This window comes from Podarcis vaucheri (genome assembly GCF_965113315.1).
Source record: "Podarcis vaucheri genome assembly, chromosome: 13".
NCBI classification, from domain to species: Eukaryota; Metazoa; Chordata; class Lepidosauria; order Squamata; family Lacertidae; genus Podarcis; species Podarcis vaucheri.
Window position 1 is genome coordinate 54225397 of NC_138751.1, and position 17366 is coordinate 54242762.

General features: G+C 42.1%; 2 protein-coding genes across 6 annotated transcripts in view; one reads left to right on the forward strand and one right to left on the reverse strand.

The window, feature by feature from the left end:
- Positions 1-6054, forward strand: part of TEX10 (testis expressed 10) — a 39561-nt gene extending 33507 nt beyond the window's left edge. For 3 of the 4 annotated variants that reach the window (XM_082194771.1, XM_082194769.1, XM_082194768.1), the window contains exons 13-15: positions 7-188; positions 1802-2012; positions 5841-6054. In XM_082194771.1, coding sequence (XP_082050897.1) covers positions 7-188; positions 1802-2012; positions 5841-5954 — 507 coding nt within the window. In that variant the 3' untranslated portion in view covers positions 5955-6054. Of the gene's footprint in view, positions 1-6; positions 189-1801; positions 2013-5840 lie in introns of those variants that run through there. The other variant, XM_082194770.1, reaches the window with a different exon arrangement.
- Positions 6055-7072: 1018 nt separating this feature from the next.
- Positions 7073-17366, reverse strand: part of INVS (inversin) — a gene marked incomplete at its 5' end in the record, with an annotated part of 62530 nt that continues 52236 nt past the window's right edge. For both annotated transcript variants that reach the window (XM_082194730.1, XM_082194729.1), the window contains 5 exons: positions 7073-7368; positions 9061-9144; positions 9774-10009; positions 13299-14073; positions 15635-15951. In XM_082194730.1, coding sequence (XP_082050856.1) covers positions 7235-7368; positions 9061-9144; positions 9774-10009; positions 13299-14073; positions 15635-15951 — 1546 coding nt within the window. In that variant the 3' untranslated portion in view covers positions 7073-7234. The remainder of the gene's footprint in view (positions 7369-9060; positions 9145-9773; positions 10010-13298; positions 14074-15634; positions 15952-17366) is intronic.

Consider the following 17366-nt stretch of genomic DNA (forward strand, 5'->3'; position numbering starts at 1 on the left):
TCCTAGGCAGGGTTGACTGTAATACCTGACAGTGCTGCTGGATCTGTTTTGTGTGCCATTAGTAAGCTCTTGGATCAAGCGTGCCTGCTTAATGAAAACCTTGCAAAGTTCCTAGCGTCTTTGTGTTACAGTCTCCTTTATCTCCTCTTAACGATAGAGAGAGAAGATACAGAACACCTGCAGAAGAGGTAAGCTTTTAATTTGAGGACTTCTCAAATATTGGCATCTGTAAAAAGCACTTTAGAAATACATATGAAATTTGATTGTTTTACTTGAGGAATAAAATATCAGTCTGTACCTGTGGAAGTTTTTTTATAAGGTGGATGGACTTCCATTTCATTGCACCACATTGAGGAATAAGTCAGCTGTATACCACCAGCAATCACACAAATCTTTGGGATTTAGACTGTTGCCTTATTTAGTTTTCCAGGCTCCTTACGACAGGTTTGCGTGCTATAGCTTGCCCACCGGGAGTCCAGATTTTGCCTGCAAGGCCATGTCCCCCAAACACTGCCCCCTGCCCACATCTGATGCTATATATGTCCGCTGTGGAGCAGGTAGGGATGTGGCTGCTGGTGCACACATGGGAGCCTTAAAGTGCACTTCAAGTTGTGGTGTGTAAAGGGGTTCCCCTGCAGAAAGTAAGCTTTGGTTCTGCTGCCCTTGAGCTTATACGCGGGAGAGCCAAAGCCTGCTGGATTGGCTGTGTGCAGCGCTGTGAAATACTAACTCTGGCACTTCAAAGTGATTGTTGTGACAACAGGTGGGAAGCCACATGAGAATAGATCTTGGTGAGGATCTGACCCATGGAGCCAAAAGCAGGCTGGATTTTGAATATCAGCATTCTAAGACACTAGTTGCTTTAATTCTCTTCTAATCCTCTAGAGGGACATGGGTGGCGCTGTGGGTTAAACCACAGAGCCTAGGACTTGCCGATCAGAAGGTCGGCGGTTCGAATCCCCGTGACAGGGTGAACTCCCGTTGCTCCGTCCCAGCTCCTGCCAACCTAGCAGTTCGAAAGCACGTCAAAGTGCAAGTAGATAAATAGGTACCGCTCCAGCGGGAAGGTAAACAGCGTTTCCATGTGCTGCTCTGGTTCACCAGAAGCGGCTTAGTCATGCTGGCCACATGACCCGGAAGCTGTACCCCGGCTCCCTCGGCCAATAAAGCAAGATGAGCGCCGCAACCCCAGAGTTGGTCACGACTGGACCTAACGGTCAGGGGTCCCTTTACCTTTACCTAACCCTCTAGAATGTTATTCCTAGTAAGCTCTTCTGAAACAATGTGCTTTTTAAAAACAAAACAAAACTGATTTTAAAGTAAGCGAGAGATAAATCAGACAGGAATGTTACCTCTGCAATTGGGATTTCTTTGATTGACTACCCTTTGTCCAAACGGTAGAAATCTTACTGTAACTTGCAGTGCTGGAATCTTGAACTGGGTCACAGCTCCTGTGTGCATGTTAGATAGCAGGCAGTTTTAATTTGATAATCCGTTCTTTCTTGCACAATGTATTCACTGTTGACTATATAATTGACTCTATGTAGTTAAATATTAATAACTATTTTAAAAATATTTTTTTAACTATAACTGGTGACAAATTGGTGGAAATGGTTTGCAAGTAACTTTAGTGTACCAGTTTTTGTCATTTTCTGTGCCATTTTCTTCCTAGAAACTATAGTCTACAGTACTCATTTTTGTTCTTCAGAGAGGTGGACTGAGAAAGTTAATTTGAGCTTAAATAACTCCTGTGCCCTTGGTTTCCCTTATAGACTCTCTGGCTGTGCTTTTTCCTCTACAGGGACGCATTGTGGAGTTGCTGCATTTCCGTGCTCACCGCCTTGCCTCGCATATTGAGGCTGATGTTGCAGAGTCTTCAAGTGAGCAGAGTCTGTCCGGAGGAATTGCCTGTCCTTGCCCAGCTCCTCCGCTTGCTAATGCAACACGGACAACTACGAAGTCATATGGTGACCAATGAACTTCTGGTGAAACAGATTGTCAAAGATATCACGGTAGGCACTCATGCCCAATCACTAGTTGCTCAGGCTAGTTTTCAGCGTCCCTGATGGTTCATAGAATCATAGAGTTGGAAGAGACCACAAGGGCCATCGAGTCCAACCCCCTGCCAAAGTCCAACCCCCTGTTTAACTTACCTTGGCCTGACGCACACACCTTGAAGCAGACCTGCTCCTATTAGCAAGCAAAGAGCAATGGGCCCTCTGAGAGCCAAGACTAATTTTCCTTTCCTCTCCTGGCCATCAGTGCTGTCTTCGGGTTGGTGGGGATTGTTTCCGAAATGCCTGGATAACATGTTGGGGGAAGGCTGCTTTAAACTGTAAAGGGGCAGTCCCCCTGTTGAGAAACAGGGATGAGATTGAGAAAGGCACACCTGAGGGGCGTGTGCATTCTCCAGTCGCATCTCCCTTTTCCACTGGACCCCTAGGCTAAGCAAGCAGTTGTCCTTCCAGCTCCCAGTTGCAGTGGGTGAGGGCTGTGCCGCCAAAGTCTGCTTGCAGCATACAAGCAGGGTGCATATGCAGCTCATAGTCCTTGCTGCTTTGAAGGGGACTTTCTTTAAAAAGCAGGGTCATCCCCCCTCCCCAATATCTCAAGAATCCCATTTAAGGGCATCCTGATCAAATTTGCAGATGACACCAAACTGGGAGGGGTGGCTAACATCCCAGAGGACAGGATGACACTTCAAAACAACCTTGACAGATTAGAGAACTGGGCCAAAACAAACAAGATGAATTTTAACAGGGAGAAATGTAAAGTATTGCACTTGGGCAAAAAAAATGAGAGGCACAAATACAAGATGGGTGACACCTGGCTTGAGAGCAGTACATGTGAAAAGGATCTCGGAGTCTTGGTTGACCATAAACTTGACATGAGCCAACAGTGTGACGCGGCAGCTAAAAAAGCCAATGCAATTCTGGGCTGCATCAATAGGAGTATAGCATCTAGATCAAGGGAAGTAATAGTGCCACTGTATTCTGCTCTGGTCAGACCTCACCTGGAGTACTGTGTCCAGTTCTGGGCACCACAGTTCAAGAAGGACACTGACAAACTGGAACGTGTCCAGAGGAGGGCAACCAAAATGGTCAAAGGCCTGGAAACGATGCCTTATGAGGAACGGCTAAGGGAGCTGGGCTGTTTAGCCTGGCGAAGAGGAGGTTAAGGGGTGATATGATAGCCATGTTCAAATATATAAAAGGATGTCACATAGAGGAGGGAGAAAGGTTGTTTTCTGCTGCTCCAGAGAAGCAGACACGGAGCAATGGATCCAAACTACAAGAAAGAAGATTCCACCTAAACATGAGGAAGAACTTCCTGACAGTAAGAGCTGTTTGACAGTGGAATTTGCTGCCAAGGAGTGTGGTGGAGTCTCCTATTTTGGAGGTCTTTAAGCAGAGGCTTGACAACCATATGTCAGGAGTGCTCTGATGGTGTTTCCTGCTTGGCAGGGGGTTGGACTCGATGGCCCTTGTGGTCTCTTCCAACTCTATGATTCTATAAGGGGATTCTATCCCAGTGTTAGCCCTTTCCATGTTGCAAAGCTCAGTGTGTCCACATACAATATATCCTGTTGGAAAATAAAAGGAGTGAACTATTAGAATGAACAGATGCTGGTCGTTACTTCTATATGTGTGTGAACCCGTCTCCATGAACTCATTAGCTTTGGGTCAATAGCAACCAAAAGTGGTGGAATGTTATTTCTCCTTTAATAAGCATAGCCTGGTACGTTCAACACGGTTTGCATTATAACACCTGAAGGGATAATTAGGGAAGTGTCCAAGTACAATGATACAATTTGGAAACATTGTTGCTTTATAAAAGCATTTTCTTTTAATTTACTAAATGCAACTGCTGATTAGCCTAAATAATTCCTCACAGCATACCAGGAAAGAGCCCAATTTATGTAATTCCAATTAACTGTGTTGCTGGAAACCATGGAAGGGGCAAGTATTGCTCTTGTGCTCCTATTTTGCCTGCTGGTTTCCCAGACGCATCTGGTTAGCCGCTGTGAAACAGGATGATGGACCAGAAGGGCGAAAGGCCTGATCCAGCAGGACTCTTCTTACATTCTTACGTAACTGTAATCCTCTCTCTTCCCTGTCCTGCCTACTTCATGAGAGAAGCATAAAAAGTTGTACCCAGTGTTTATATTTTCAGAGATGGGAGTTCCAAGTTGTGTTTGAGAAAATAAATATGGCAATATTGTTTTCTCCATAACAAACCCTAGTTCATGAAAAGCATCTAAACTAATGAAATTGTGATATTTATAAAAAAATATACTGCCAACTTGTACAGAACTAGTATAGAATTTCAGGGTAGTTTACAATAATGTATACAAGTACAATAAAACACCATAAAAACTATTCAAAATAATCATTAAAATGACTGGCTGATCAAGAAATGTTAAGCGGCTGCACAGGCTGTTTGGCTTAAAAAATGTATTCAGAAGACACTTGAAAGTCAGTCGCAAAACTATCCCACCATTGAGCTGGAGAGGCTGCAATAGTATAGGTACCACATTTCACATAAAGCCCTTCTGGCAGAGGGTGTTTACAGGAATAAGCTTTATTATGGGTCAACATGTGGAATGCACCCCAAGTTTGGGATTGTTAACTATTTTTAGAGAAGGGTAATCTGGCCTTTGTTATAAAGAACTAATTACTTTTAGTAGTGGCATGCCTACTAGAGGCACAGAATTGGAAAGGATTAGAACATCTGTGTATCTCCCATTGGAGGGATGCAGGTGGCGCTGTGGTTTAAACCACTGAGTCCCTTGGGCTTTCTGATCAGAAGATCGGCAGTTCAAATCCCCACTACGGAGTGAGCTCCCATTGCTCTGTCCCAGCTTCTGCCATCCTAGCAGTTTGAAAGCACACCAGTGCAAGTAGATAAATAGGTACTGTGGTGGCGGGAAGGTAAATAGTGTTTCTATGTGCTCTGGCACTCATCATAGTGTCCCGCTGCGCCAGAAGTGGTTTAATCATGCCGGCCACATGACCTGGAAAGCTTTCTGCAGACAAACACCAGCTCCCTTGACGTCATAATAATAATAATAAATTTTATTTATATCCCGCCCTCTCCAGCCGAAGACAATAAAATAGCTAACAACAATAAAATAGTACAAGATTCTAAAAACATTTAATTATAAAAATTAATTAAAATCAAATTTTTGGCAACTATTGAGCTAAAGTTCTGTGGAGATTGCCAAAGGAGGGAGTCAAGCTGTGCCCTGACCAAAGGCCTGGTGGAACAGCTCTGTCTTGCAGGCCCTGCGGAAAGATGTCAAGTCCCGCAGGGCCCTAGTCTCTTGTGACAGAGCGTTCCACCGGATTGGAGCCACAGCCGAAAAAGCCCTGGCTCTAGTTGAGGCCGAAATGAAGCAAAATGAGCGCCACACCCCATAGTCACCTTTGACTGGACTTAACCATCCAGGGGTTCTTTACCCTTTTACCTTACCTCCCATTGGAAACAGAATGTATGGGCTGTTGCTGTATCAGAAAAATTAACAAAGATTACATGCATTGAATAATACAAAAGATGTAGACGATTTTGTTGAAATATGGCATCCTTTTATAAAGTACTTTACTGATAGTCCCGAAGAATGGCAACTACCAAAATCACAGATTGGGACTCTGGCAAACTTAACTCGATTGATCTGTCCAAGCGGAAGGCAAGGGGGATTTTGTTTTTGTATCCTCTCTCTCTTTTTGTAATTGTTATACAGTATATAGGAAATCAATAAAACTATATTTATTTATTTTTAAAAGTCAGAAGCAAGGGTATGTTGAAAAATTCCAAGCAGTAACTCTGTTTTCTGATTCTAGGTATTGAAGAGTGGCGAAGCTCAAGACCAGTGGCTGACAGACCTCCATTACTATTACAATATATACTTAGCCACACATCCCCCAGGATCTGGCGCAGCTGACACAGTATATTAAAGAAAACGACTGCATTTAGATTGTGGGTCTCAGTGCAAAATGTCAATTTTCTGTGGAAATTGAAGTTACATTTCATTAAAAAGACTTTTTCATGTAAAAAGCTACTTTTCCTGTATTTGTACCAAAAATTCAAAAGCAGCCGGCTCTGAGCAGCTTGCTGCCATCACTAAGGGCCAAACTATACATGATGTAAAACGTGTCTTTGCGTTTCAAAGGTGGAAAGTGTCTGCTGGTAAGACTGACAACTTCTGAAATTGCAGCAGGCCTGGAGGGGAAGCTTCCACTTCCCTCCTGCTGTGGTCCTGAGGAAAATCCCTTGTCTGGAGCTGGTGCAAAGGGGGATTTCTTTCCAGTGCAAATAGCAGCTGCCCCATAAGCGTGCAGGGAGGAACTTTCACAGGGATGCTGCGAATGCAGAGGCCAGAACTGTGCAGGAAGGTTCTTGCTCTACCCCTTAAGGGATATAGGGCATTTTAAAAGCTGCTTCTGGAGGAGAGTGAACACTACGTTGGCTAGAGTGAATGAAGAGATTGTGGAGAAATGCCAGTTTCATTGGGTGGCCTCCCAACTCCCGCCCCAGGCAAGTTTTGTAACACATTATTCTTGATGTATGTAGTAAAAAAAAAAATCCTTTTGCATATTATTTTTCTTATAAAACTGAGGATTGTCTTAACTACCTTTTTATTATTAACCTGAGATTTTGCCATCCTTGCTCATCTTCATAGTTCACAAAAGTTCAAGCCAGAGTTGTCCAAATTAGCAGAGAGCTGCAAAACCTGTTGGATATTTTGGCGAATGCAGTGGTTTGACAAAAGATAATGACTTCATCTGTCAGCGTGGAACTGCTGACTTGTGACTGCTTTTGAGCAAGGTGTCTAGAGTAATGTTGGTTCTCTTGGAAGGAAGGAAGGAAGGAAGGAAGGAAGGAAGGAAGGAGCAAATCATTGAGGATTTCAGGTGCCAGGCTGATGTGAACCTTTTGGGCCTTGTATATTACTGATTAAAAAAAGGAATTCTACTCAAACCTTGAGAAAATTGGTTGTGTGTTATTTCATTTTATTTATATGGTGACGGTGGGAGCATTCTAGTTGTTGCTAGTTCACTCAGTCAGCAGAAAGTTTTCAATAATGTAAAGTTTAATGGATTTTATTGTTTTTCGAGAGTGGAAGTTTTCAGAATCTGGAACAGTTTATGATCAGTTATGTGAATACAATGATGAAAATACTATTAAAGGTAATTTTTAATATGTCCATATATAATTGATAGGCTCTCCTCTTATGCTATAGGTCAGTCTTGCTTTCATGCCTTGATCTGGTGTGCTTCATTTTTACTGTTGTTGTAGGTTTCATACTGGATGAAAATGGTCTAAATTTCCTTTTGTTTTCCAGCAGGCAAAGGTACTGCAATCCATTTTCTGCAAAGCAACTACAAATTAGTATGTTTGGCCAACGAGGAGTGAAAATACTCGACAGTTCTCTCATTAATAAACTTTTATTGAGCACCAGAGCTACTTAAAGCTGCCTCATCCAACCAAAAACAATTAAACCATTCTTGAGGAACCTACATTTATTTCTGCTTGCTCTTTAGGTTAGCCTATCTAATTCAAACACTACCATTATAATACTCATTTGCAAAATTTTATTTAAAACATTTATTTACCACTAGGGCTTTTTTCCGGCTGAAACTCAGTTCCAGCACCTCTAAGGTGGTGCCATTGCCATTGTAAGAGAACAAGGGAGGCATTCATGGCGAGTTCCAGCACCCCTTTTTACTAGAAAAATAGTACTGTTTACCACTATTAGTTACACTGCACTTTGAAATTTTTTATCACTTGAGGAGTCATTACTCCTTTGCCCAGTAAGAAGTGCTGCATACAGTTATTGGAAATGCAACAAACACAACCATATTTTTTCAATGTTTAAAGCTAAGTATAGCCAAGTTGCCATATATCCTATTAAAGGACAAAAATGTGTAATTTTTATTACGTTCTTATGAACCTTGAGTTACCTTTTAAGGATTCTTGCACTAAGTGTGCGAGGTCTGGGCTTTGAAAGCATGTTCCAAATCAAGCTTAGCAGAAGTTTAAAAGAAAATTAAGCTGGATTTTTATTGTTATCTATCCCCTGCCTTTGGCACTTACACACCAACTGAATTCTTCCACTTCTCAACAAGATGCCTTACTTTTAAAGGGAATGTTGGTTTACCTTTTAGATCACTTCTGTGACAAACATCAAATAGAATCAAATTCGCTCTAGAAACGTGTCAGATACACCCTATATAGCTCTGGTTGCTGACAGTTCTGAACTTCTTTGAAAAACCTCATGCTTAAAGGAAAACGTACCGTCATCTTTAGACAGGGCAAAAGTTTCCTGTGTCACCATCTGATGAATGAAAGTACTGTTCTGAACAGACTGGGCAAAATCCCTATCACTGTCTTACTCATCACCAAGTTATGAAAAAGCAAATGCATCGAGAAATTGCAAGGCCTACAATTGGACTGTATGGAAAACTCACGGGGGAGACTGGGGAGGGGAGCACAAGTTGAATTAACATTTGAGGAAGTTTTAAGGTCCTGCATAGATGGCTGTGTGAAAGTTGGCAGGTGAAAAGTCTTGATAACTCCCCAAGCTATATTCAGGAGGGCACAACAAAGAACCTTTCTGAGATTACAAAGGCCTCCAGTCACAGCAAGTTAACTGGGAGGGTGAAAACTAGAAGGGAGATCAACATTTCAGCATCATCAAAATGAATTAATACCCTACACTACAATTTAATAATAAGGAACAATACCACTGTAATTTGCAGCCATCTGCAGCATATTGTTAAATGTTCATCCCAATTCCAAATAATCAACTGACCAACTTTTGTTGAGGAAGGTTTCCCGATTGTTGGTTTAATCCAAAATCTACACACTTTTGTAGCAAGAAATAAATTAAGTGCAAGTCCACCCCCTAATCTAGTGAATGGATCTGATCAATAAAACCGAAGGAATGAAGTTGTTTCTGGTGTTGTTTGGCCCATTCTGATTCTAAACCAAATATATCACATTTAATTAAGGATACATCAGCTATCGACCAATTTTGATTTTTAGGCCAACAAGCGGTACCTGATAGTATCTGTAGTTCAGAAAGCTTGTATTTTGAAGAAGGAGGTCTCACTGGATGATACACTCTTCCCTCTTGAGAGCGCCCTTTAAGAACAAGTTTTCAAATCAAGTGTGAACATTTGTGCTTGTGTTTCTACATTTTTCACTCTTTGTTCTACTGTAGTTATTGTTCAGCTTTAGAGAGGGGGACATAACAAAACTGAACAGTGTAAATACAACTGCTAGCATGCTCATTTAACCTTTTGTTGCCACCCTTACTCTTAAGACCCGCTGCAATGCTCTCTGAGAATGCCACCTGAACAGGAAGACAGAACAGCTTAAATGATGCTTGGGTTTTTATGTTGTTGGGGGTCTCAGTGTGTGAGGCAGGGAAGAGTTAATTTCTCAAAAAAAACCTCCCAACAGCCTGAACTCCAGTTAGTTTTTAAAAAGCTTCCACTGGCACCAATGGAGGCTTTGTATTTTTTTTAAGCCTAATTACTTCTCAGGAAATGGCCAGGGTGAAGAGCAGGAGTTTCCTGTGAGCTGTGGGCAGTGGATTCCCAGCTCTGTTTCAAATATATTCAGATAGTGTACATCTGCAGGACAAATATATCCATTTCTGATGATGTTGGAGTTGCATTATGTTCCAACATTTTTAATTGGAGAGTATGACACAAGCAAATGCAATCCTTAACTCCTCAAAATAAGTACCCAAGAAAATGCTTTCCTACCGTATATCTGCTTCAAGGTGGATGGCTTCTGTGTAGAGTTTAAACCTGAGTTGCTTTTGTTCGTGGACTTGAGGCTTTTGCTGGAGGAAATTGATTTCAAAGGGGTTTGGCTCAGCTGCTTCCTCCAAGCAACCTCAATGCAAAAGGCAGCTGTTTCTTGTTGCCACTTCTCTTCATTGTCCTTGCACAGCCGCTTGACACTAAAAAGCTGAAGAAACCGTCGCCTTAACTGGTAGCTGGAAGAAGAAAAGAAAGAGAGGAATGCTCATTTTTAAGTGTCCTCTTACCAACCCTAAAGTTTCCCATAAACCTCTTCACTTCATTATTAACTGGGAAAACAAAATTCCCCCTTAACTGGATCACTTTTGTGGGATAAAGAGGTTTCTTCAGCAAAGGAAGGTCTGAGTTAAATAATAAGATCCATTAATTTGATATAACTAACATCAAACGTTAAGCTTGCCAGGCACGTATTTATGTTTTGTCTTAATTACGAAGAACCTCCAATCCAGAAAGGGGGGGAACTCAAATCAGACTAACAGCCTAGCAGGTCCCACCTCCTGAGGGTCTTTTGGGGGGATGTCCATGCTGCGCTCTTCTCCCAGACCTTTGATCTACAATCTATTGGGTGATTCAGGTTTTGAACCACATTTGTGCCATAGGAAGCCTGTTAGTCTTTAAAAGTGCCAAAACATGATTTGCATTGTTTATCTTAAAATAGTATTATTTCGGTTTTGTTGATGCTCATAAATCTCTGCTAATTATGTTTAGTAATAGAAATACATGCCACCTTACTCAGTTGTTATACCGCAACATGTCTACTGTAGCTAACTGGCCACCCCTGCTTGCATTGTGGATTGGAATGAAAAGAGCTAAATCTCCTGCATGGAAACATTGCTCACGAAGTTCAGTTTATTTTGGTAGTTGTTGAGCTCAGAGGAAAGGCAAAGATGAATAATAAGGACTGGACAACACATAGATTTGTGAAGATCTGGATCTATATCACCCATTAATAATAATAATAATAATAATAATAATAATAATAATAATAATAATAATAATAATTTATTACGGCCGTAGGCCGTAATTTTGTATTTATGATGGGATGTGGTAAAATAATGTTGATAGCTGTTTTCTGTGACCTGGTGTTCGTTTTGCATGCATTTTATATCTGCTTTGCTACAATTAAATTATTACCAAGGGCAGCAAAGAACAGGGACTAGGAAGTTTGAAGGAAAAAACCACAAACTTAGACATTAACTGTGTGTTTCATCTATTGATAGGCCCATGTTTGGATTGCAAGGAATGAACTTAGCTCCTTCTAGGTTAGCCAGCATGCCACAATGTCACCTTAAGGACATGAGACTATTCTCACAGTGGCCTAACAGATCCCACAGGGAGAATTCAACCCCTGTGCCCTCTCCTCTCCTGTGGCTTCCAGCAGCTGGTACTTGGAAGTATTGCTGGCTCAAACTGTGGAGGCAGAGCAGAGCATCATGGCTGCCTGCCAATGGCATCCCTCTCCTCCATGAATTTGTCAAATTCTCTTATCAAGTCATCTAGGTCAGTGGCCATCGCTATGCACTACGTGAAGAAGCAATTCCTTGGCTTTGTTCCAAATCTTCCAACATTCAGTTTCACTGGAAGTCCGTGAGTCCTAGTGTTACCAGAGGTGGGGTGGGGACTTTTCTCTATCCACTTTCTCCATTCCAGGCATGATACTTCTATCATACAAGTCTTATTAGAATAAAGTTATAAAATTGAACAAAAAAGGCAGCGGCCCCTGGCGCCCCCCCCCCCCGGGCCAGCTTAGTCCTCCGAGGCCCAAGGCAAGTGTACATTGGTACCTCTAGTTACAGACTCAATCTGTGCCATTTGCACCCCGAAAAGTCCATAACTAGAGCGCCGCTTCTGCTCATGTGCGGACGCTTCTGCGCACGCGTGGCGAAACCCGGACGTATACCAACGCGGTTTGCCACGTTTGCAAGCCGAAAAGACGCAACATGAACCTAACGCAACACGAGGTATGACTGTACTTGGCTACCCTGCAAAGGCCTGCTTATAGCATATCGCCTCTTACCTTTTCTCTAAACGAACAAGTCCCAAATGCTGCAACTTTTCTTCGTACGGGAGTTGCTCCATCCCCTTGGATCATTTTGGTTTCCCTCTACTGAACCTTTTCCAACTCTACAACTATTATTTTTTAGGCGTGATGACCAGAACTGTACACAGTATTCCAAATGCGGTTGCACCATCAAATTGTATGATAACAGATTTAGTTTCAGATGCTTTCTTAATGGAAAGCATGGAATTTGCCTTTTTCATGGGTCTACATCTTCACTGCGCTACCTATTGTGTCCCCAAGGTCTTGCTCTTGGTCTGTCACCACCAGTTCATGAGCATACACACAGATCCCACTTTCTGAGCACAATGCACTCCCAGGAAATCATTTGTTAGGCAAGCGTTCGCGTAACAAGCTAGCAATTTCCATTTATTCCCCATGGGAACGTTTATCTCCCTACTCCCGCCATTGCTTCTTCTAAAATGGCTGCAGCCAACCAACAACAGAGAGACAACAGAAGATATTGGACAGATCCCAGTGGCTGAAATAACTTGCAGGAGGCAAGTCTTAAGAACTTAGGCAGACGATTGTGATGAGGGAAGTTTTAGGCATAACAGACAAAATTAAAATTGACAAATCAATGGATCTGGGCAGCATCCTCCTGAAAGTTCTTTAAGAACTCAAATATGAAATTGCTGACGTTCTAACAAAAATATGTAACTAATCCCCCAGATCCAACCTCCATACCTGAGGGCTGGAAAGTAGCCAATATAACAAAAAGGTGGATCCTGGAAATTATAGGCCATACAGCTTAACATCTGTTCTGGCAAAACTGGTGGAAAGTATTGTTAAACATAAAATAACCAAGCATATAGAAGACCAAGTCTTGCTGAAGCAAAAGCCAGCATGGCTTCTTGCAAGGACAAGTCCTGTCTCAAAAACGTATTAGATGCACGTTCCCCTTTCACATGATATCTGAAAACATGGAAAGAGGATATTTGAGTCATGCACCCTTCACTGCCAAGTCCTTTTAATACATGAAGTGGCTAGAGGATGAAAAGAGATGAATTAATGCATTCGGCATAGCGGCTTGTTTTTCTACTGAATAGGCCTCCATCCACTGCCCTTGATATATCAACTGCAAGCTTGGCTTCATGTTGATCAAAGAATGCCAGAACTTCAAGTATAGCCACAACTGTATAGGACTTGATGAAATGAGAAGTGGCAATTAAAATGAAATCAGCTAAACAAGAAGAAATAGCCAAGTGTCCCCTTATTTTGAGTTTTGTAAGCTGGATACTATTCAACATTCTCTGTTGCTTTTTCTGCTTTGATGGTGTATTTTATTGTGTACTCTTTGTTTTACGTTTTGGTTGGTTGCCTTCATTTTGTGTTCTGCATCCCTCTCTGTATCTATACTGATGAAGGGTCAAAAATATTTGTAATAAAGCAAAATAAATGAGTACCTTCTCCAAGCCCGTTGAATTATTTCAGCAGCACAGTTCTTCTTTTGGAAGAGCTCCTTTCTTGCCCTTTCCTTCTCAATTACTTGCTTCAAGACCTCTGAAGGGACAGGTTCGGTAGCTGGGCTCTTGCAGTGAAGAAAGTGCAATTGATGTTCTGAATTCCTGGGTGCCGTTAGAGCTTGCCTGCTGGGTTTTGCACTGTCTCCATGGCCATTGTCCAGTGCCCGTCTGCTGGGTGTTAGCTTTGCAGTCCTTGCATCATTGACCAGCAAAGGACAGACTTTGTTATTTGCCACCTTACTGGTTTGTGTAACGGCAGCACTTGAAAGGTCCTTTCTGATATTCACGCCTCTCACTTTGGCACTCCCAGGTCTGCTGAGCCCAGCTCGGGACCATTTCTCGTCATCTTTGCTTTTTGCCTTCTGCTGCTGTGGGGTGCCTTTAAGGGCCAGCTCAGAGTGTCTTGAATTCCTTGTGCTTCCATCAGTGCATTTACTATTCTGAGCCCAAGCTCCTGTTTCTTCACAATGGTCTATACTGTTGTTTAATGACTGACTTGGATTTTCTGATCTTTCCCCAGAAGAGGCAGCTTTAGCCCTAGAGTCGTGCCTTTTCCTGGCATGCGTGAAGGTGGCATTTGCTCTCACAGTAGGCTCCTTGTGCTTTTTACCATTCTTGCTTGAGCTAGCAGATACAACTTGAGGCCCATCATTTTCTCTACTGGAACGGGAAGGGGCGCAGACAGTCTTGCATTTGCTGTTTTCCCTGGATACCTCTTGGGAGACAACGATAAATAATAATTTAAATAATTCTAATTTCCTAAAAGCAGTTAGTCAGATTGATGAATACTGAGACACAATACAATTAGGATAAATGTAAAAGCTTAATTATATTCAAGGGGAATCATTTTTGGAAGTCAAGATAGGGGACCCAGTTTTACAATTAAAACATTGTTTAAATGTTTCATAACTAAAATAAAAAGACCATGGAAGTTAGAGAACAAAGCATTCAAAAGGTCAAAACTGTTTTACGTACAGCTTTCTGCTAAGAATTTCATTCATGCTCATTGATAATGTTACCTGCAGATCTAATAGTTCATGGAACGAAGTGCATTATCAAAACTATTCAATACAGAACTTATCCATGCAATCACATATTCTCTTTTTTCTATTCAATAAGAGCTTATGAAATGTAATTATAGTTTAATTAATTATATAATTAATTAAACAATTATATAATTGTTATGGCACTTATTGAGCATATACATACAAAGTTTCCAAGTCAAAAATCACCCCCTGGCTTGTATCACCCCCAATAAAGGAACATCCTTTGCAAGGGAAGCTCACAAAATTATGAAAAGGAAATCCATTCTTCTGGAGATGCCAGGAGTGAGTTTCACCCTCTTTTGATATTAAGGTAGCAAAGCAAAGAAACGGAAGTCTTGAAACTGGAGACTAGCCACCCACGACACCCTGGGCTCTCACCAGGCACCTTGCTGGAGTGGGAAGCTGTTGGCCTCCTCTCTGCTGTCCTGCAACACAAGTGCTGCAGAAGACCAGAGGATGGCATTGCACTGGTCAGGTGACACAACAGCCCAATCATTTTTCAGCTGGTCCTATAAAGCAGTGGACTCTGCCCATGGGCATAGCCAAGGGGGGCTGGGATCAGCCTTCCCCCCTAAATCAAGTAAATCAATAAAGATGCTTAACTGATGTTTTCTCTCTCCCCCCCCCCCCGCAACATAAAGCCTGTCTCCCCTAACAAATCCAGGCTACACCCATGAGCCTCAAAAACTCACTGGCCAGACAGTGACTGAGCTGCTCTTAGACTGCCCATCCCTTACTCAATGGCAACCAGCCCTTATCAATGGGAGGCCCAGAGGATGGCAACATGGGAACGGGCCTTTTTGTGGTGGCTCCCCACCTGTGGACAGCTCTCCTTAGGAAGGCTCCGCTGGCACCTTCAGTGCATATCTTTAGGCACCAGGCAAAAACATTCCTCTTCCCCCTTTGGCTGATTATAATTATCTATGGCCTTCTAAATGTGACTGGGGCGTGTGTTGTTTGTTGGTGATGTTATATTATGAATTTTGTGTTTTTATACTGTAAACCAACCTATGATCTTCAGAAGAAGGGCAGTATATGATGATTTGTTAATTATTCTATATGATTTATGTTGTACTTGTGATGTTCTATTATTTTCTATCATGCTATTATTATTTATTGCTTGTAAGCCGCTTTGGGATTGATTTGAATGAAAAGTAGCATAGAAATGTAATGAAACAAATCAAATATATAAATTTAATTAATAACCACAACAACACTGAGATTACAAACCCATTTCCTTTTTTTGATCTTCGCCAAACAACTCTTCGGAGTGATGTTTGTTCTTGCTAGTCCCTTTGTTTGGCAAGACTGTGGCTGAGTTTCTCTTGACTTTCCCTGTTTGGGTTTGACACAGGCTGCCAGAGGGAGGCCCTTTACCAAGGGCATTGTCCCCTTGCTGGGCGCAGCCTTGTGCCGTCTGAAGTCTCAAGGGACTCTTCTCTGTCTCAGAAGTGAACTGCTGCTGGATCTGGCCCTTGCTGGACCTGGAATTCCGCATTTCTTTCTGCAGTTCTGTGGCTTTCCTTCTGTTTTCTTCCTCACGTTTCCTATAAGCAATAGTTTATACTATTCATTCAAACTGTCTGAAGCACAATATTAAAATGAAAGGCACTCCTGGAAACAGGAGAATTTACAGCAAACAAACAAGAATCCCTCTTGTACCGCACTTTTCCTCTAGTGGATGAACAACCCTGTAAAGTAGTTTAGCATGAAAATTATAACACACTATTGAATTACAAGGAAAAAACTAAAGGGCCTTACCCGTCTTACTTTCCCTGTACCGACTTGCCCCCCTAACCAGTAAGAAAATTATGAAAGGCCAGTAGCAATGCGGGAAAACAAAGAGGTGTTTCCTTTTTGAAAAGAAGCCTGGAAAAGGAGAGAGAAGGTGCATGATTGCTCCTCTGTTCTCAATACTGCTGCTGAGAACTCAGCAGGAAGCTGGATGGAAAAGATGAAGCCCCTTTGGTTCTCACCATGAGCTTTAGAGATTTTGTAACATTGGGTCTGTGCTATCGGGTGCCACTAGGTGCCATCTTGTTCTCAATGCTATTTAACATCTACTATATGAGACAGTCATTAGGAAACTTGGGAGGACAGTATCCCCAGTATTCCCCTTGTTCTCAGTATCATCTGAGTCAGGGGCGTTAATGCAGGTTCTGGACCAGTAATCTAGTGGTGGGCTGGATCGGAGCCAGGAAACAGAGGGTGAATCCTGTGGGTGGGTGGTTCCTGTGTCTGGGAATTAGGCACTTTGCCTATTGTGGATGGGGTCATTATCCTTCTGTGGGAACAGTTTGGGGGGTGGTCATAACCAGAAAGAGGGCCTTTTCTTTGGTAGCACTCACATTCTGGAACAGCCCCCCCCCCCGCCGCTTCAGGCAAAACGTACATAATTTGCAGTTCTTAAGTAAATTTTGATGACTTAATTGTATTCTGGTTTTCACTATATTGTATATTTTGATGCTATTGTTTTATATTTCACCCTACATCAAGATGCTCAAATATAAATATTTTAATTTAAATAAATAAATAAATTATGCACCATGACCAAAAAAACTATCTGCAGCAAAAAAAAATAAGACTATAAAATGGACACGTAGCCCTGATATTTTTAAACTTTTAATGCTGCAACATGGGTTGTAGACTGCTGATAAATGACAGGCTAGTTATGTGGCATGCCTTTATCGGTTGTTGTGATTCACAAGTAACAGCAAGAGGTGAAGTCAGTACAAGGTGTCAAGGAAAAGCCTGATTTTTATCTGTCATTGCTATCTTATCAAGCAGCTGATTGAATCTGGGTGCATGAAGAGCTGCTGACGGAGCCACAGACTGTACTCTGGGCAGGTTGAGGCACTTCAGCAGTCAGCCTTTGGCACCGACAGAAGTGGCTCAGTCTCAAATAATAGTATCACCAAACAAAAAGCATAGGGGTGTCTGTCTCGTACCCAGTACAGATCCG